Here is a 21,693-nt window from a genome sequence, read left to right as displayed (position 1 = left end):
CCGGGAGCACTGCACTCCACCCAGAGGGCAAACACATTCTCCAGCTGTTGAAGTGATAAAAAGACATCCTAGCACTCACACACTGCAGTGGGACCTGCTTCAGCCACCATCTCATTTTTCACTACTTAACACAAAAATATTTTTAAATATTTAAACTAACGTCTGCCAATTGCCAATAAAAAGTGTCATGACGTGGGCTTTCTGTTAACATGATCCGCTGAATAAAAAGAGCCAAAAGACATCATTTTATTCATCGGGTCAGTCTGTTTGGAACGTAAAAACAACCGTTATGCAAGACACCCAGACCATGATAGACGGAGATGCTGCATGCAGCCACTTGGTCAGGAAGTATGTATGGTTTATCGTATTTAAATGTAAATGTACAGTACATGTAAATCAGGCTGCTATGGAGTCGGTGGAATTTAACTTTGGAGCCAGTTTCCCCTGCATGTGTTGAACTCACATAAATGACTGATGATTGCTCCAGATACATATATTTATATTATGCATAAATACAGGCATATACACATGACATTAAATTACATTGTTGTAACATGCTAGGTTCATACTCCCATATTATTTCTCTGCACTGTAGAACCCTTGGTGTGTTATTTGACCACAACCTCACTTTAAACAGGCACATCAAATCATCCTTAATGATATTGTAAATGCGTGCATGACTTCAATTAACAATAAAGTTGATCAAACTGGTTTTATTCTTTTGTCTAAACGGCCATAACTGCTTGAAACCAAATCTTCATCTTTACTGAAAGCTGTGTCAAAACAAAAGAAAAAACGTTATGTGTTTGACTTTGCTCAATTCCTAATAATAAATCAAATGAATTACCGTAGAGGGAGATTACTAGTATCAAAAGAGCATGTACCTGTTTTGATGGTCACACAGGGGTTTGGCGTTTGCCAGGTTTTAAAGTTATATTGGGAATGATATCAAGTTCTCACAATCTCACTTTTATGTCATGATTTATTGAAGCATTAGCAGACACTGCACATTAATGAGCTAACTTGCAGGGATGGCTTTAGTGTCATCAGTTGTTGTAGTTATTAGGAACAGAAAACATGACTGAATAACTAGGAATGCATTTTTTTCACAGTCCTTTTCCTAATATACTGTGTTTGAGTTTGTTAGAACAGTGCAGGGGGCAGACTAGTCCTCTGTGAAGCTATGAGACCACATTAGGACACAGACTCCTGTCCTGCACTTGACTTCACCCTGTGGACAGCAGTCAGTCACCCACCCACTTAAATCAAGGGAAGTCAGCTAAAACAAACTGCATCAGAACTTTCATCTCTCTCTCTCTCTCTCTCTCTCTCACACACACACAAATATATGTGCACCTATCAAACACATTTTACACCATGGCAAAAACATTTATTTCACACAATTACACCGCATATATGTACCTCTCTCTTTCTCACACACACACACACACACACACACACACACACGCCCAGCTTTGCTGCTTCAATGCAGATTCTTAATGGACCTGCTGTCAGAGTGAGATTAATGGTCTCCCAACCACCACCATCAGCTTGCATTTCTGTCCACCTCTCAGCGCAGCCTTTCTCACCGTCCTCTGAACAGCACTCAGCAGGGGTTGTTTGCGTGCCGCTCCTTACGGGGGCAAAACCTCCAACTGAATGCTCTGTTTAATAGAGTGAGCCTGATTGTGTTTCCGGACCAAAATAAAAGTTTCCCTTTGCCAATGTTGTTTAAAGAAAGCATAGCAAAACACTAAATGCAGAATGTTGTTCCAGCAGATATGACTATAAATGACAATGTTGGATTCCTAAATGTTTGTGTTCCGGGCTGCAGCTGGTGTATCAGGAAATTATTAGGTCCGAATTTTACATCTCCCATGACTGGCCACTTAGCAAGTTGTCACAGTTTACTGCTACAGTGGACCCAGAAAAGATGACCTGAGGAAACACACCTGCCTTTTTGTTTTTTAGCATGTAGCAGTTTTTATTACAGCTACAGTGGTGCGTGGTGAGTTAGTTCGTTCTTGATTCTGAGCTCTCCCCTATAGCCTGAATCAGCAAAATGTCAGTGTGTTTCCTCTCCCTACGCACGCACGCGCTGCCCCTGCCCCTCATGCACCACTTGTTCTGAATGTGGAGCAGTGCTGATGCAGAGCACAGGACATACATTTGGTTTTCTCTCTTACTCATCAGTTTAAAGGGTCAGACAAAGTCCTTTAGTCACTCTATTTGTCCGGTAAGCCTCAACACAATCTGATGATCACACACCACAGTGACTCAGTTGAAAGAGAAGCAGCTTTTTTTTCCCACAAGGCATATTGCGTTTGATTTATAGCCCATGCCAGCTCTGCATTGTATATTGAAGAAAGGAATTCCTGAACTGTTTTGACAAGGGCAATTTACCGGGTCTGGAAATGAACCAAGAAGTGTACCAAATTTGTTTCCGGATTCTGTGCACCACAGCGCTACGGGCACATAAAACACACCGCTTATCTCTGATCAAACGAGACAATAACATCTCGTACATTGTGTGAGACAAATATTGTTAACTCTTTTTAGATCAGTTTACTCCCTGCTCATGCAATATTAAACATACCTCCACACCAAAAAGGGAGTGTATTCATCATGCTCATAGCTCAAACAGGTTTGTTGAAAAGAACATTTGCAGAGACATGCACACAAACACACCACTATCTCCAGATAATACAGCTATACCGAGCAAAAACCCCAGTAATGCTGTCCTGCTTCTTAATTAATGTACAGAAAGGTGCAATATTTGGCTAATGGTGAATTTGTTTTTGTTTTTAAAGCTATAGTGCGTAACTTTTTGATATCAAGAAACGTCCATTACATTCAAGAGTTGCTATAAAGCTAATTAAGACTATCTGCTCCACACAACTCTCTCTGTATTTCTCAGTATGTCTATGTTCAGAAGATTGGGTCATCCGGCGACAGAAACTCGAGTAGAGATAATTACCTCTTCTGAAGAGTCATCATGTTTTTTTAATCATCAGAGATTAATGCTGCACATAATAATGAAACATAGTTGGAACATTAATTTGATTATTTTATGACATCTACCCAAGGAATATATTGATAAAGTAAAAATGTTACTATCAATAAACAACATTGCCTTAGAATTAGGTAATGATACGGCAGGTTATTTCTGCAAAAATATTAACGATGTAATAAAATACTGAAGAAAATTTCTATTTCTAAATTTCTAAGATTTTTAAAGTATGAATTGCTTTAACATGTCTGTGGTTGAGGCATAGTAGACTGCAGAACGTCCTTTAGTCGCTGTGGCGATATGTTTGTCCAAGTTTTGGAGTGCGGTCTTTAAAAATATGATATTTATGGTCTGAGTTTGAAGCCTTGCTTGCTAATCAAACGTAACAGAAATTAGTTTCCACCGTCTGCTTTCCTGTAGTACAAGTTGCAAATGATTCAGTTATGCTTGGTTGTGTCTTAATAGTTTGTGTCTTTGGGTGTTTCAACCTCACATCAGCTATTACGGACGTCAGCCATTGCACTTTGAGTTCTTACTTTTTGTCCCCTTGCCCTTTTATGCCTTCATACATAGCTTCTGTATTGTTGTAGTTTGTTGTAGAGCTGAGTCTTTTTTAGATCACATCATATACATTTTTAGGGATGCACTGATTTGTCGGCCAAACATCGGCATCAGCTAATATTTGCCTTGTTGACTGCAATCGGCCCATCTGCAATTAAGACAATAGCTGGCATACCTAGCTACTGATTCAGAAAACAAGCCACTGGATTGACTCAACTCTGACACTCTGGCATGGCATAAGACCGCAACAGGTGCCATGCACACATGTGGTTTGTTTTCACATAAGAATTACACTTATACACTATTAGCAAGACATGTTTCCTTGCAGATGCCCCGTTTCTAAAATTGAACCCACACATGAATATTGGGGAAATCTCTTCCTTGTTTCTAGCACACATAATACTATTGTTAGTGTCATGATATGACACATAAAAAATTATATTGGTATTATCATGGACGACAACCATATTGTCCCGCTCTACCCATACCTCCACCAGTTTGGTTCCCCTATGTCTCTCCCCCCTCCCCTTTGTTCTCTTTTTGCTCTTTCTTTCACTACTGTACTCATCACTCACTCACACCCAGCTCCAAGCCTCAACGTTTGCCTCTAACATGCTCACTCAGACCCACACCCATGCCTGAAAGTGACATGTTGTAAGTAATCAGACATGACCTAACTCTCCTGGTAAACATGAGAAACTCTTGTCATCTCATTTACAATTTCACCCTCTGCATGCCAGCAGTAAACCCACTGACAAACCAGGGTGAAACAGGGAAACCCCAGAGAATAACAGCTGCTAACACATGGCTTCAACTAGACAGCTCAAGGACGTAATATTCAAAGATTGCATCATTAGGCTGTTGGTTTTATGGAAGTCATTTCTTCTGTAATATACATTTAATTCTTGTTCTGCCCAATTGAAAGGGGATTCCTTCATCATCAGCTGATGACTGTTTCAGTACATACATGTTTTTAAAGCATGCATTTCCATGTGTTTCATTTTTCTTTCTTCAAGATTTAAATGTCTTTGCTGTATTTGTATATTTTTTATTATTATTAAGTTTACTGTTTAAAATGTGTCTATGTATGTTGTTTTATATTACTTTACTCATTTGATAGTAAACTGTAAACACCCTTCAGCAGTGCATATATCTGTGTCCCAACATTTTAATAAGTAGGTTTTAGGGATTTTTACCAGAAATCTGTGTTTGGGTTTGAGTTATAAATAAGAAAATTAGTGATATATTACTTTGTTTAGTTTCAGAAACCCATCATCAGTTCGGGCTATAATGTGTGATTTGAATCCATCAGGGTGTGGACACTGCAAGAAGATGAAGCCAGAGTATGATGAAGCTGCTGAAATACTTAACAAGGGCACAGACGTAAGTTTCATGACCTCCACTTGTGCAGCATGCTTGCTTGCTTGCTTGCTTGCTGCTTGCTTGCTTGCGTGCGTGCGTGCGTGCGTGCGTGCGTGCGTGCGTGCGTGCGTGTTTTCATATCTCACACTTCGATAAACATATAGAATGACACAGGTGCATTGACGCCTCATTAACAGATCATAATAATCCCTCTTCTTGGAATGAAAGCTTTTGGCGGATGCCGCCCACATGCTGGTCAGTCTGTCCTGCAGCCCATCTCTCCGTATGCTTCTGGTTAGTCGGGGGTGTGCCTCGCCTCTCCTCTCCTCTCCGCCCTTCTGTCCTCTGTGGTAATCTAACACTCCCCAGCCAGGGGAAGGGCCTATAAACCTCCAGCCTTGTGACTGGAGCAATTATCTCATCCATGAGCGTCCCCCCGGCCTGACGCTTGGACCTTCTCCTTGTGGCTCTCTGCCCGGCACTGGAGGTCAAGGGGAAAAGCCTGGACATTATCTAATATGGATGTACTGGAGCCTCTTTCACCCTGAGCCCTTAAAACCAAGCATAGCATGAATTGTTCTCCTTCCTTCTAGTGTTACTAATGGAGCGCTTTTAGGGTATGTACACACATCATGTGTACACACCAACCAGGTTGAACTTGGATTGTTTGTAAAGCAGTTCTTGTTAATTGGTGTCATGTAACAGGTTAGTCTAAGGGACCTTTATTGGTCTTATTGGACGGATCACACTATGGTTAGTATTATTTTACCCCAGTTGTCTTGAAGCTTGCTATTGTTATTTCTCCACAGAGTCCGGGTGTGTTGGCAGCAGTGGACTCCACAGTGCACAAGGCTGTGGGGGAGCGCTTCAAGATCTCCGGCTTCCCAACCGTTAAGTATTTTGAGAAAGGTGAGGACAAGTACACGCTGCCACATCTCCGAAGCAAAGACAAGCTCATCGAGTTCATGCACAAGTGAGTCCCACACACTTAACAAGCAGCTCGATCGCTTTCTTAACTTTCGTCCTGCAAACGTGGCCTGTGCATAGTTACCACGTTTAGCCACTGACTCAAACTCATGTACATTGCAGTAATTTAGTCCTAAACATTTCAGTTGCGTCCTTCCAGTGTAACCGATTTATCTTTGGAAAGGCCACTCTGAAATGTAATGGGCCTGTGATGACATCAGTCCAGCTGTTGCAATTAAAGACTCCATAAAGGCAAAGTCTGTGACCAGAAGTCAATGGACATCAATTTACACGTATAGGGCTGAAGTCTCACAGTGTTCTATTATATAATTTGTATTCTCACGTTAACGTTTTACTATTTTGGAAACAGGAAGGTAAAAACAACATATGCATCCTCCATATCTCTTTATACACTACTTTTACTATTTACAAAAAACCTAAAGCAGTGTTTTCCCTCCTTTTTATATAAAATAAATAATTTTCTTTCATGTCTGCAGTCCCCAGGCACCTCCACCACCAGAACAGTCTTGGGAAGACAAGCCGTCCAGCATCAGCCATCTTGGATCAGATGACTTCCGAGAGGCTCTGAAGAAGAAAAAACATGCTCTGGTCATGTTCTACGCTCCCTGTAAGAGCTTACAGTAAATTATATAACACCTAAACAGCTATAATGTAGTAGGCACAAGACACTTTTCTCAGATGGTTCAGTTTAATATGCTTGGCTGTTTTGGTCAAAATATTGTATTTTTATTTATAAAGGACAACATACATTAATCAACCTTTCTGTAGATGTGCCAGTGTTAGCCAATCGGCTAATTTTCAACAGTATTCTTTTGGCCTGAGGATTTTAGACCATGGCAGGAAGAAGCAACAAAAAATAACATTAACACAGGTTAAAATATACATATAGTAGTCAAAAGACACCATACGTACAGCTAGATCAGAAATATAAGCTTTTTTTTTTCTTTCTTTTTAGTATTCCATGTGTAGCTGCAGAAAGCAACAGAACACTAGCAGAGATTACACATCAACAGTAGCTTGACTTAATATAAGAAGCCAAGCAAGCATCGGGACACGTTCATGCAACTCCGACACCAGTCAGCCGTGCAAAGCAGTAGCAAGCAGTAATAAAAATAGGAAATAAACTATATCACTCTCTCTTGAGGAAGGTGTTAATACAGGACAGACTAATAAGATAGTATGATAGTTAAAATACAAATGATTTTTTCATACATACCCAGGTAGTGCTTAACAGTCTATATTTGACACATTGTAAGACATCAAACATGTTAGATCAGCAGTGATAACAACAATATAAAATTACCTGGGGAGTAAAAATGATCACACATCTGATTTCTCAAGAGCCAGGCCTTGAGACTTTGTGTGATGTTTTGGTAGGAGGTGCCGTTTCTTATTTTATTTCGTAGCGTGTTCCACATATTGGAAGCTCTAACTGGGAAGCATGATTGACCAAGAGAGCTGGACCTGTAAGGAGTTACACAGGCCCCACTCAGAGCTGACCTAGTTCTATGTTTCGCAATCTTTTTGTTTATTAAAATACTGAGTGTAGGTGGAGCTTCGCCCTTCAAGATCTTGAACATTAGACACATGTTATTGCATTTGTTTAGATTTTCCCAACTAAGCATGGCATATTTGTTAAGGGTTTAACAATGGTGATAAGTGTTTTGTTTTCCGTCTAACAGCTTAAGAGTTGTATCATTAGCTTGCATCCAGCTTGTCATGCAATATAGTAGATGGGAGATGATCATTGAATTTAGATACAATTTTGCTCCTGCGCTTGTAAGGCAGCTTCTCATATGCCTAAAATTTGCAAGGCATATTAGACAAATATTGTGTGTGAAGTTGTTGCAACAATCACAGCCCTGCTCTGGACTTGGTGTGATCATATCCTGGGTTTAAATCAGTGTGCTTACGTAACTACCCGCCAAGCTCTTCATCACGTCAGTATATAAACCCCACCCAAGCCACGGGGAGACTGAGGACTGATTCACACGACTGAGAATAGATTTGTGTTAAAAGTTTAAAAAAAAAAAGAGAACAAATCACTGTTCCACATCATTTCAGCAGTCCTGAAAGACATGGAAGTTTTATAGTGTAATTTTATACTTAAGTCCTTTCAGAGACTTAGGGGACTGTTTTTGTAACATTGAATTAATCTGTTCTCTAATTGGACACATCTGACTAACTGAAATTTTTTTTAGTTTAGAAAGTTTTAAGCCAATCCTCCAGATGTATAAACGCATGTGGTTTAAGCTGAGATAGCTGCAGGTGATATGATAAAGAGTGCATTTAATATAAGTTGAGGGATGGGTAATTTTTTATGGCGTTGGTCAATTTCACTGATTTGGAGTCTACACAGCATTATAGAAAATGGTAATCAAAGGCATATTTCAACAAGTATTTAAAATGTACGTATTTTAAAAGATGAGTGATATATTCCTTCATTCTTTTGTTTACATACGAGTTATATCCCTCTTAAATTACCGTTTAAATTGAATGGTAAATGGGCAGTTTTAAAGGGTGCTTTTCTAGTCTTAGCGACCACTCAGAGCGCTTTACAATACAAAACAGCATTCACCCACACATGCACTGATGCCAGAGGCTACCATGCAGGTGCCACCTCATCATCATGATCCCAATTTTATCGAAATCGCAATATAGACTAGTGCAATATCCAATTCGTGGGGGGGCATTCTGAATAAAGTATTGATCATTCCTTCCGATATCGTTAAAATAATTGCAATTTGACATTTTCCTCATGTCGGGCAGCCCGAGAGGGGAGGGATTAACATTTACACGTACACTCACACAGGGGCCACACATACACACGTAGACGTACACATGCACCTCTGCCCTTTAGGTCTGATGAGGGCCCAGCGGTCAGGCTGCTGTCTCCGTTGAGGCCTTTGGTGCTTCTTTCTACAAAGAGATGCACCCATCTCACTGGTGTCTTAGCAGTGACGGAGCTTGTGTCTACTAAGAGAGTTTTATGAGATGCAGCTGCATGCTAAGACTTCGAGGCTGCAGATGCTTTTGACAGAACTATCAGTTCTTTTTCAAACGTTTGGTTTATTAACTTTGACCCTCAAATCTGCATATTTGACCCTAAACTAAAACTAAATGCCGTCATATCTTTCTTCTCTCTCTCGCCAGCTCTTTCCTGACCTCAAGAAGGACTAAGTTGATGGTCCTTTTTTGTACAGTGGTCAATTTAAGCATGGGCTAATTTAATACCTACCAAGTGATGCTCAGTTCCATACAAACATTTTAGTGCATTTAATGTTAGTATTAATATTGCTTTGCTAACTTCTGCAGCCTTTTTTTTTATATGAGAGATGGTGAAAAGATTGTTCTTTTTTTTGTATTTACCTGTCTGCCTTTCTCTCTACCTCATTGCCTGTCATTATTTTGAGAAAGGTGAGGGGAAATGTGCAGGTAGAAGAGTAACGAGAGTGGCAGGCCTGGGAGGTTTTCAATAGCAGACCTAACTTTCTTCTACTAGTTGTACTGTGTGACGCCACTGCAACCTCTGAGCTGTTACAGTGACCTGCCTGGTTGGTCTCTTCTCTTCTTGTGAGGGAAACCCATGGCACACTGGTGTGTTTTTTGATATATCCGTTTCAGAATGGCAACAGAACCTTTTAAAGGTTTAAAAGGCCATTTAATGTTGCCGCTAAAAGGGTACTTTAGCAGGAAATAGATTTCTGAGCTGTGTTGAATGCTGGCTTTGAGAGGAAGCTCTGAAAAGGCAAATGGACGGTTGCAGAGCTGATGTATAATTGAGTCAAAGGTAGAGTAATGTGCATGTGAATGCTTGTGGGTACGCAGGCAACAGTAAAAAGTACCCAATAAAAACTGTGGTTACCATCCGTCATTGCACTTGTACCCTTTGTAATCCATTTACAGTGGGCTCAACAATGGGTAACTGAATATATTTTGTACATTTTGATAATGCTTAAATAAATTGAAATTAGTATATTTTAATAATCTGTTTTGCTTTTTGGATGATTTCCTACTTAGTGGCTTCTATTATCGTTAGAGCACTACACACTGTATGTAAGAAATGTTTTTTCCAGATTGGTGTGGAAGAACTTTAGTGCCCTGTACAGAACCCTGACCTCAACCTTATCCAACATTTTTGGGATGTGTTGGACCTCACGTGTCTCTTGTGTCTGTGATAAAATCCAATCTGGTGGAAAGCCTTAAACTAAAAGAGTGGAGTCTGTCATAGCAGCAGAATGCTCATGGTTTAAGAATGACGTGATAAAAAACATGAGTGTATGGTTTGGGTACCCACATATTAACCAACCCATCCGTGCAAACAGTCAGCAGTGATCAGGACCTACTGTACAGTTGGCCCACAACATCTCAGTAAATCTCAACCCCACTGTCAGAATTACTATTAGTAAACCTATGAGAAAATGGCCACTGCTTGTGAAAAAAAAAAAATGCTTCGTCAAAAAATAACCCGCAAAGGGCTGATTGACTAGTGATTTGACCCTAACTCTGTACTAAAGCTTTTATGTATTCACCAACGGCCAAAATGTTTTCTTCTTCAAGATGTGTTCTTGCCTTTTTCACAATTCAAATTAAATTGCAGCAACAACTTTTTGATTGTAATAAACAGGCAAACAACTGGGTACTTTGGCAACTAAAGAAGAAAAACTACAAATAGCATCTACAGAAAGTCAAACTTTAACAGAAAGGGAAAAGATGTAATCACGTTTGACTGTAAGTGCCTTGCATAGACACATCCTCCCCTTCTTAGCTAGATGTAGCTAGAACCAGAAAATCTTTTCCTCACAGATTTATAGTTAGCATACAACCTGGTCAACTTTCATGTATAGTTGGATCAAATTGCCTCATCTACTAGAAGTTAACCTGCGCTCTGTAAATGTGACCTGTTGTCCTTTTTGTGTATTTGTGTATGTGGATGAGTGCTGGAGCAGAGAGAGCCCGAAAGGTTGTGTTTATGATGGCAATAAAGAGATTTACAGTCTCTCGTAACATACCAGCGAACCGTCTCTTATGTGGCGTAAACCTCTAAACACCTGTATGTTTGAGATTGAATACATTATGTGATTTTCTTTGTATCTGTGAATGTGTGCATATTAGTAGCATCATGTCTACAGTACGTGTATTAATACCTGTACAAGGTGCTGTTTAGGATATAAAGTGGGATGTTATTTAAATGTGTGAGCTGTAATATTGTCCCATCTGTATGTTCTCCTCCTCTTCCAGGGTGTCCGCACTGTAAAAACGCTGTTCCCCACTTCACCACGGCAGCAGAGCTCTTCAAAGAGGACCGCAAGGTTAGCGTTGCTTTTTACGCATTGTTGTGAAGTTTCTTGTACAGCGAGGGAGGAATTTGGTTGGAAGTGAGACTCTGTTGAAACAGAATAAAGACTGACAAACTGAATCAAAGTGTAGTCCTCGGTGAAAGGTTCAATTGTTTTCTGCAGAGAACAATCAAAAAGAACAGCTCTCACAATGCAAAAAGTTACAGAGTGACAAGCGTTCTGTCTCTATACAATCAGTAATACACTACTTTATATCCAGTGCCCCCAGAGGAAAAAAATGTTGTTTGGAAAACAATTAATGGATCTCAGGCAGACAATTGGATCTATAATTTCTTTCCGAATCTGCCCTTCGTGGGTCAAGTTTCTTTACTGGTCATTCTATCTTAGCTGAAAGAGAACATCTTGTCTCTTTGGATAGGCTATGGTCTCGACCTGGGACCTGCCATGATAAACACAGCTCTAGACAACGGTTTCTGTTAGACTTTATGCCATTTGTCCTTGGAGGGAAAATGCAAAGTCATAACAAAACCAGTTGTCTCCTACAAGGAGAAGACACTGAAAATCATGAAAATCATTGGTTAAATGTAATTTTCCCATTACAGCATTCAGTTACATACACACATTTAAACCAAGCAGTAGTGGAGGGCTTAAATCCCTCAAGCTAAATCTAAATCATGATAACACAGACTGATGTGCCTCGGCTGTTTTACAGACTTCTGGTACAGTTACATCCAGACTCTAAACTAACAACCTTTTGAATCTAGATTGCTGCCTGCTGTCAATTTTCTCAATAGGAAAATACCTAATAATTAGCCAACTGTTCTTTAAATGTCTCTTTTTTCATTTCTATGTAACTGTTCAAATAAAATAGCTTTGGAGTTGTTGTTTGCACAACCTGAACATACCGGGGCCGTATATCTGTACTGGACACACTGAGGATATTATGTATTTATATCAATCTTTTCATGTGACTCTGGGTAAGAAAGTAAATACGCATATTTCCAAAACTGTTTCTACAATATGGACTTAATTCTGTATGTAATGCGGTCAAATTGGATTTACATGCTCAAATGTCATGGCACTTTTACAATCAATTCTTTTGTGTTCTGTACTTGGCACACATGCGTTTTTTGACTTGGCTGTCAGCTCAAGAGGTGTCGAATAAGAGTTTCATGAAATAAGCAGGTGTTCTGAAATGAGCATTGAGTCCTGCAGAGTGATTGCAGCCACTCATTGCATACTCTACCGTAAATGTCTGGAAAGACCTTCAAACAGTTGTGTCCTGAAAAGCAAAAAACGTGCAACTCATTCTAACTCGTTCCTAATATTTGTCAGTTAGGAATTGGACCACTTGGCTAAAGCGCGCACAGTCTAATCAAATCTTCGGCACACTTGGGGCTTTAGGGTTATGGGAGGTTCATGCAGTCGCAACAGGACACACTTGTCCTCCATCATTTCTACTCCCTTTCCCTCCTTTCCCTCAGCAATTGTGTCCTGACACACTCCCTCTCCTGCTCTTCTCTGTTAATACCCTCTGACTGCAGGGCTCAGTATTTCCAAACCTCCTTGTGTGACTCACTCACTCACACACACACCCTGAAAGAAATTGGCCGTGTGTCTGGCAATACTCTGAGCTACGATTTATCATCATTTAGACTTTTTTATTTATTTAATAGTTTCATTTACATGCTTATTGTTGACAGCACATTGTTCCAGTAGTGCTCAAGAAATGTTGCTCTCTCGTTTCTTTGGAATTTTTCAAAATTCCTTGTCAGATGATGTGAAACAGTGATGTGTCCTCTTCGTAACAACTTAGTCATCCATTTTGCTGAGGCAACCCTTTGTTACTTTTCTGGGCAACATTAAACAACAGATGATCTCAAAATGTCTCTAATTGCCCTCCAGCTGCAACTTCAGCAACTCATAAGTGGCTTTGTTGATTTCATCATCAGCAATAAAATATCAGTATGTCCTCCACAATGTAAAATATACGTTGTCTTTGCAGTACAAGGAAAAATAATAGTTGTAACATCGACTGAAAAAAAAAAAAAAAGTGTTTGACTTAGATGCTGATGCGTTAAACTAGCATATGCTTTGATATGTCCTTAATTAATGATTCTTAAAATGGCCATAGATTTTAAGAGAAAAGTTAGGACTTTTTTTTTTTCTTCATCCAGCATATAGCAGCCTCAAACAGCCTTTGGATCAGCATGATGAAACTTCCACAAACTGCAAAACTAGGGGACCCTCATATCTTTGAAAGTTATGTAAATGCAGAGGTTTGAGATATCTTCCCTATCATTGTCCCTCCAGTGGCCAGTGGAGGTGTGAAGTTGTGTTTGAACAAGAATAAATCTTGAGAACTGGGCATGTGTTTACTTGGCAATCCTCTTTATTTATAAAGCCGAGCCCCAGCGTATAGCACCAGGCTGATGTTGATCACAGTCTATTAGCTGCCCTCGCCTCATTTACCAAAGACAAACAAGCTTAGCTCCAGGTTTGAAGACACAAACCATTAAAACTCCACATTCTGTGCTGTATAACAGCAGTGGAGCCGGGTTGCAGGGTTTGTTCCAAGGTGTTTGTGTTTTCCTCTAAATTTTAATCAATAGCAGCATTAAAGGCGCACATTGACTGAAACTGCTTGTTTCCAAAAACCCGTCTCTTGCCGCTGTAATAAGAAAACTGCTTCATCTGAGAATTGGATATATTTTTGAAGGATTTGCCCAACATGACCTGCCTTGATGCTGCTACAGTATCTGTAAAATTAATATACAAAACAAAAAACATACTGACCATGACCATGGTGCTAATTGGATTTTTTTCTTTCTCATCCTTGATCCAGACCTAAGTCAAAGCCATGTATTATTGAGCTTTTAGCAATATAGATTTTCTACCTGTCTATTGTTTTTTTGTACGTAATGCAGCTAAACAGTGGACACTTAAACACCGCATTAAATGGAGACTTTAACTTTCTGAAACACTGCCACTTCCTGTAAACGATAAATGTTTAATGTGAATTTGTTTTGCACAAGTAGAGTCCCATTTCAACACGACTTGCATCACATTACAGACATAATGATACACCCTCTTTTATGAGGTTGAACTTAAGTTAAAGCGAGTGAAACCAATCCAGTATATACTGTAATAATTGAACTATACTGAACTAAATAAACAGCGTTAATATAAATAACAGCATCCCTCCCTTTTATATATAATGTACATTAGATATCATTTCTTAAGTTTTTTAGGTGAACCCTGTACAAACCATAAAAAATCTATATACAGCTTAGGATTGTTGTCTAATAATTCTTTTTTTAAAACACCCAAGTATGAAATATTTGTTTTTTGCTTTATTTAACAGTAAAAAAGCTTTTGAGAGTAGAGTTGAGTACCTTGCCTCTGTCACCATGCTGTGTTAATTCATTGTTTTTAATTGAGCGGAATGGGGCCTGCATGGCAGCTTTAATATGTATCATACAGGAACAAATAAATAAAATGGAAAGTGTGTTACTTTCTTTCAAAATTACATTGTCTCCCTTCTAATATAACTAATGCTGGTTAATTCAAATATTCCTTGATTTACTCAAGCACCAGTATTGCAGACCTCCATGTTTAGTACTATAAACATAGGAACTTTGTTGTGAGAACAGTACTAGGTCTGAGTTCATCAGTACAGTTTGATTACTGCTCCACTCGTGAGTGTGATGCTGGTGGATTAAGACCAAGCCAACTGGTAATATGCAGTACCACCGTATTTCAGTTCGATCAAAAAATGATGTGGGGCTCCGTCACTTGACGATGGATTAATAACGGGATTGGTTGCAGACCTTTGAAGAACAGCGGCTGTACGACTTCATTTTCTCCTGGCAATTCACAGCAACTCTGATTGATTACACACAGGGATGAGCAGTCGGATGGAGTCGGTGGTTACATTACGTCCCTCGTTGCAGCTGCTGTTACAGCCGCTCAAAGTACTCTCTGTATCTCAAACTAACTTAGAGGTGGTCAAATATAGAAAGAATTACACATTATGAACAGTGTCTCTTGGCAAATTTCCCAGAAACACAAAGAATAGGATCATTTTGGGCAGTGTTGTCTGCTAATTTTATTTTTATTTTTCCTTTTTCAAAGGCGAAACACCTCAGTCCTGCTGACACAGCTTACAGCAAGTCCATCAAATCCTCTTGTGGGAGCACATTGAGCCCTAGGTTAAGACACCTGATTAACAGACCATAGAAGAAGAATATTCCTTTATTTATTCTTCCCCATTGATGTGCAGACTATTTCTTCCCTCTTCTCCCTTTCTTGTTCACAGATGTCTGTGCTGCTGATCCAGACAAAGCCAACACTCAACATGAGTCTAGTCATCTAACAATATGTTGATGCCTGTGCAGATTCTCAACATTTGAGTATTTGTATTTGCATGGGGGAAAAAAACAAGAGGCACTTGTATTTTGTAATTAGGACAAGATTCTTTGAGCATCGTCTCTCGGTTGGGTGCATAGAGAAAGTGTCAGATATGTTTTCCTTCCGCAGCAGATCTGTCATTTCCACATTCAGCTCGAGCAGTCAGATGGACGGGGAGCGATTATTTGGCGGTGACAAGTTCAATGTGCAGCGCTCAGCACCCTGAAAGAGGGTGACATTTCAGCTGTCCAAAAGGACACGCTGAGTGCGCCATGTATCAGTGAGGCGGCATTTACGCCTCATTGGGGCGGCTTGTCACTAATCGATGCAACAGCCTCGGAACATAAATCTCCCTTGTTGTTTTTATGTAGGAGTGATTGTTGTGGGATTTCCCACCAACCCCCCCCCCCCACCCATTCCAAATGGTTTAGCTGAACAGCAATGCATCAGCCATTAGTTGCAGCCTGGAGAGACACTAGTGGTCTAATTTTGGAAGAGGAGAATGTGTTGAGGCTGCTTATTGCCACAACGGCTGAATACACGCATGCGCTCGTTGTACATTACCATTATACAGTTTAGTAAATATTGAGTACTCTATTACATTCTCTTGTAATATCCTGTGTGCACATTTGTTGTAGCATTGATCCACAATTTTAGTTTATTTGTTTTGAAAATATAGTGAATGCACTGAAACAATAACTAATTAACCCAAAACAATAAAAATGCCAGCTGTGAATTAAAATCATTGTTACTGGACTATATAACTGAGAAATAGATTAAAATATAAACTTGCTCTCCAACGGTTGTGGGAGCCGAAAGATGTTGCATTTTTGTTCACAGGCAGGGCAAATGAGTACCTACATTATCCAGTCCAATCCAGATTTATTTGTTAAGCACTTTAAAACAACCAAAGTTGACCAAAGTGCTGTACAGAAAAATACAAAAAGAAACATAACACAAGTAAAAATACTACCTGCGTACTGCTGTACCAAGGAACCCAAATCTACAGGGAGGGTCCCAGTGGTGCCACCAAAAACCATCACTTCTCTTTTCATCATTATTTTGAAAAAGTTCAGAGCCATCCAGGCCTTTGAGTTCTTGAGACACTTAAGTAGCAATCTGACGGAGTATGCATCTTTCTTTTTAAGAGGCACATAAATCTGACTGTCATCTGTGTAACAGTGGAATGAAGTACCAAGTGGGAGCAATAGAGAGAGAAAAGGAGAAGGCCAAGAACTGAGCCCTGTGGAACCCAACATGAAAAAGGAGCAGTGGAGGATACACAGTCACCAAGGCTAACACATAAAGTTTGGTCAGTCAAGTATGATTTGAACCAATCCAGCGCTATGCCCCTGATGCCCAGCCACTGCTTGAAACGTGTGATCAATATTTCATGGATCACTGTGTCAAATGCAGCTGTTAAATCCAAAAGCACAAGGATAACACAGTCACCAGAATCAGTAGCCAAAAATATATCATGAAAAACTCTTAAAAGAGCTGATTCTGTGCTGTGCAACCTTTTTAAAACCGGATTGTTAAAATATTATGTTGTTTTAGAAAGGCCATTAATTGACTATGAGTCAATAGTGTTAAACAAAACATGAGGCTTGTGAGAGTTTGACAGGATCATATCTGAGAAATGTTTTCCGTTAGCATTTTTCACAGTTTCCTGATGATGACGCCAGCAGTCCCTCAACATGTGAAAAGACACCTGCAGTTTGTCCTTCTTCCACTTGCGCTCAGGTCTACTGCACTCACGTCTGACAGCATTAGTCATGTTGTTTAGCCAGGGCTCAGATTTAGTTTTAGGCTGCCGGGATTTTAATGGAGCGTTAAACTTTATTACGGTTAGCGTTCATGGTTAACATTATTTTTTGTTATCAGTGAAAATTGCCAGAACTTTTCTTTTCTCAACTTCTCCTCAAACATAGATTAAACAAGGCTTCCTACAGAGTTTCAACCCACTTACAATTCATGTTGTGAAGTGTGCCAATATGCTCACCATGCTCATTAGAAAAATTATTTAATGAGTTTGAGAATGGATGACTCGAAACTCGAAATATACTGTAATAATAAGAGTAGTTGATTTAATACACTTTAAATAGTATGATGTTTTGCAATTTGATCTCCTTAAGGGCAACTCCCACTCCTTTTCATCTAATAAGGTAGAATGTCAAATGCCTATACAAGTGAAATCTCTAGCTCTATGTTGAATTATATTTTGTATAACATCATACTGAAGGTGATTTCTCCAATTTTCCTTAGATTGTGTACGCTGCTGTGGACTGCACAAAAGGACAAAACCACGAGCTTTGTAAGCAGGAAGGTGTAGAGGGCTACCCGACATTTAACCACTACAACTATGGCAAGTTTGTGGAAAAATACAATGGAGATCGGGGGGTAAGTGGTGCTGCATATCTCACCTTGTACTTTTTTTTTCATACAGTCTTACAAGATTTTAACACGCTAAACACATAATGAGAATTTTCCTTTTTTCTTTTGGTAAAAAAGTAAGCTTGTCTGTATAAACCCCATAACTGATTTAGTTACATACTCCCAACATACAGTAAATAATCTGCATAAATAGCATAAATCTCTGACTAAGCCTTGGACTTCCCAAAGCCTAATTAAAATATCAATTTAGCCATAAAAAGACTTAACTTTAAGAAGTTAACAGAGTGTCAGTTTAGACAGTCGGTAGCTGCTATCCTGCAGTGTGCATGGGTTCAGAATTCAGATGCTTTTGCCTTTGAGTTCAAGAGTCAGACCAGGGACTGAAAACCAGTCAGTAAAAAAGAAAAAGTTTTTGGATATTGGCAGGACTTGGAACACGCGTATATGCCAATCCAGAGCATCCCAAACATACTCAATGGGTGGCATGTCCGATGAGTATGCTGGCCATGCAAGAACTGGGATGTTTTCAAAATGCCATCAATAAAATGCACCTGTGTTTGTTGTCCATAACATATGCCTGCTCGTGCTATAACCCCACCGCCACCATGGGCCACTCGATCCACAACGTTGACATCAGCAAACCACTCACCCACACAACGCCATACACGCTGTCTGCCATCCGCCCTGTACAGTGTACAGTGGGATTTATCCGTGAAGAGAACAGCTCTCCAAAGTGACAGACACCATCAAATTAAGCATTTGCCCTCTCAAGTTGGTAACGACGACATACTGCAGTCAGGTCGAGACCTCGATCAGAACAACGAGCGTCCCTGAGATGGTTTCTGACAGTTTGTGCAAAAATTCTTTGGTTATGCAAAAACTGATTGTTGCAGCAGCTGTCCGGGTGGCTGCTCTCAGATGCTGGATGCGGATGTCCTGGGCGGGTGTGGTTACACGTGGTCTGCAGTTGTGAGGCTGGTTGGATGTACTGCCAAATTCTCTGTAACGCCTTTGGAGACGGATTATGGTAGAGAAATGAACGTTCGATTCACGGGCAACAGCTCTGGTGAACATTCTTGCAGTCAGCATGCCAATTGCACTCTCCCTCAAAACTTGTGGCATTGTGCTTTGTGATATACTTCACATTTTAGAGTGGCCTGCCAATATCCAGCATCTTTTTTTTTCTTCTTCTTTTTAAATGACCATAGCAACAGATTGCGCTGATGGATTATTTCGGAGTTAAACTAACTCCAGCGGAGTAGTGAGCGGCAGTATGAAGCATGTGGAGACGCTTGACCCGACCATACTCCGGTTAAGGTGCATACATGCAGGAATACCTTATTACTTGTTATGAGAACTCCGATTTTAACCGAGGTAAAGTGTATACAGGTGTTTGAGAAACCGAGGTATTGCCATAACCCGAATATAATTGTTTTTTTTAAACTGCATGTAAACACACTGACTGAGAGAATTCAAGATGGTACAGAAATGACACAGTGGTTAAATGTGGGGGAGTCAGAGATGCAGATAAAGCAAACCCTGAAATAAATAAAATCCTATATACATAAAATTTAATGAACCAGGTTTCTCTGTTTTCCATTCACGGACTAAATGTGCACCTAAACATTCTCACTGTTGGTTTAAAACTGTACTGTATAGGTGTACTTTAAACCTATAAAGCACACTATTTTTTATTTATTTATAAATGCAACTGTTCTAATTCCACTACAAGTGGAAAAAACTAATTGTTAACTGAATTATTTATGGCAAAAAGGACAGTCAATGACCAGGGTCATGCACACAGATCAAGCCAACTTTAAGTGGAGTATTAGACAATTCGCTGCTGAGAATTTTGCAGGCAGATCTCAATATTACAGACAGGGCTAGGAAGATTGACCTTGAATATGGCAATAAAATTTGGATTCTGTGGTTGCATCTTTTGTCTCCATGCTGACGGGCTAAATTAAGAACAAGATCATATTTAATAGCAGTACTCTGATCTCTGTGAGATTACAAAAAAGGCATTTCAAGACAAAATTCACAATAATTGCTTTAGGTTGTCAAATGATCCCTGAACCTTGTACTTTACCAACTCTTGACCGTCCTTCTCTCCACAGGAGGCGGGCTTCATAGGTTTCATGCGCAGCCTAAGAGGACGTGATCAGGAAAAGGTTGTCAAGAGAAAGGAGGAGCTCTGAGGGTGGCGTGCAGGTGCAGGGAGGGGGAGTTGCACTGCACAGTTTGTCATTGCACTGTGACCCTTGACCCTGGCAAGGGCCCAATCAGCACTGATGTGGGAGACTTGATGACCTCAGTGAAAGGCTATTTTTTTATACCGTGGTGATCACATTTGTAATAATACCAACAGAGTACCTACAGTGAGGCCGACCACTTCAGACTTCTTTTTTCATGGATATTCTGATGGGCAGAAAAATACATTGACAAAAAAAGTGATTTTTTTTTTTTTTTTTTTTTTTGCCTAAACACTGTGACTAAATATGTGAAAAGCTACACCCTATACATTATCTATGCAATGCCGACCCCCGCGTAGCTTTGCGGGGGTCTGTGTAACGGATTGACACCCGTGGTGGTGGGCATCAATAGTTAAAAGGTGGAGGTCTGTCACTCCATAGAGCTCCAAATCCCGTCCCATCTACCCTGCTCTGTCTCTAGAAATATACACCTGTTGGTACACCGTCACGTCATGGTACACCTTCATGTCTTAAGTCCAGAACCATCCAGAATATTGCTTTGTTATCCCCACAGATCAGTTGGGAGATAACTGCATTTAATAAAGCCTACTATAGTGCTACTGTAGTAATAAGGTACTGTAGCAATGAAATCATGGCCAAAGGGTCAATATTCTGTATTGTTCCTTGCTCTCATAATGATAAGTTTTGCTTTTAGAAAGGACTTACAAATTGTTGTTGGCTTAAAACGGTGGCCTTAAAGATATAAAGTGAAAACATACTGGAATTGCAGTAATAGAATATGATAAAAAGTGGAAGGCAATCAGAGGCCTGGTGCCCTTACGATTCCCCTCATGGACCAGAGCATGTCAGCGTAGAAAAAGCAAACTAGACATGAAATGCCAAATGTTTCTTGCGCATCTCTTGATATTTTCATGCTTTGTACATTTCCAAATGTTAACAACATTCAGAGATGTTGTGATTTAACAGAGGCAGGGCTAATTTACATACAGTAAGCATGGTAGATGCTCAAGTACTGTATGGAGGCCAAATATTGCATGATGATTATAAAATGTCTAAATCATAACTTTTACCTCTGTCCCCTTAAGTAATCGTGGATTCCACCCTATATCCTACAATCTGCTCTGCATTCACACATTGTTCAGGGAAATGTTGGAATAACTTGGACCTGTGCTTTACACTTTGGGCAGGGTTTTGGTTTAAAGGCCCTGAACACCCACATTGGTGTTTATAGTTAATGTGGGTGATTGGACCTTTTCCAGGACTGTGTGGGTGTGGTTAGACTGAGTGATTGACATCTTCCTGAGTCCACTGTTAATGTTGTACAACTGACACCTTTGTCAACCTTATTGGTAGAAAGAATTTGTGACCTAATAAGTTCCCATCAAAGCTCCGGCCCACCTTTAACCTGAAAAGAGTCTACTCAGCCAAAATAACTGAAAACACCTTTGTGGGTTTT

General features: G+C 39.9%; 1 protein-coding gene across 1 annotated transcript in view; it reads left to right on the top strand.

Annotated features, from left to right (window-relative positions):
• pdia5 (protein disulfide isomerase family A, member 5) overlaps positions 1-21,096 on the top strand; it is a 53,249-nt gene extending 32,153 nt beyond the window's left edge. The window contains exons 12-17 of the mRNA XM_032528879.1: positions 4,884-4,954; positions 5,743-5,906; positions 6,397-6,527; positions 11,162-11,232; positions 17,896-18,030; positions 20,142-21,096. Coding sequence (XP_032384770.1) covers positions 4,884-4,954; positions 5,743-5,906; positions 6,397-6,527; positions 11,162-11,232; positions 17,896-18,030; positions 20,142-20,222 — 653 coding nt within the window. The 3' untranslated portion in view covers positions 20,223-21,096. The remainder of the gene's footprint in view (positions 1-4,883; positions 4,955-5,742; positions 5,907-6,396; positions 6,528-11,161; positions 11,233-17,895; positions 18,031-20,141) is intronic.
• Positions 21,097-21,693: the final 597 nt, after the last annotated feature.

Source organism: Etheostoma spectabile, chromosome 11, assembly GCF_008692095.1.
Source record: "Etheostoma spectabile isolate EspeVRDwgs_2016 chromosome 11, UIUC_Espe_1.0, whole genome shotgun sequence".
In the NCBI taxonomy this organism is placed as follows: domain Eukaryota; kingdom Metazoa; phylum Chordata; class Actinopteri; order Perciformes; family Percidae; genus Etheostoma; species Etheostoma spectabile.
The sequence above is the reverse complement of the archived record's forward strand: the minus strand, read 5'-3'. Positions and strand labels throughout refer to the sequence as shown.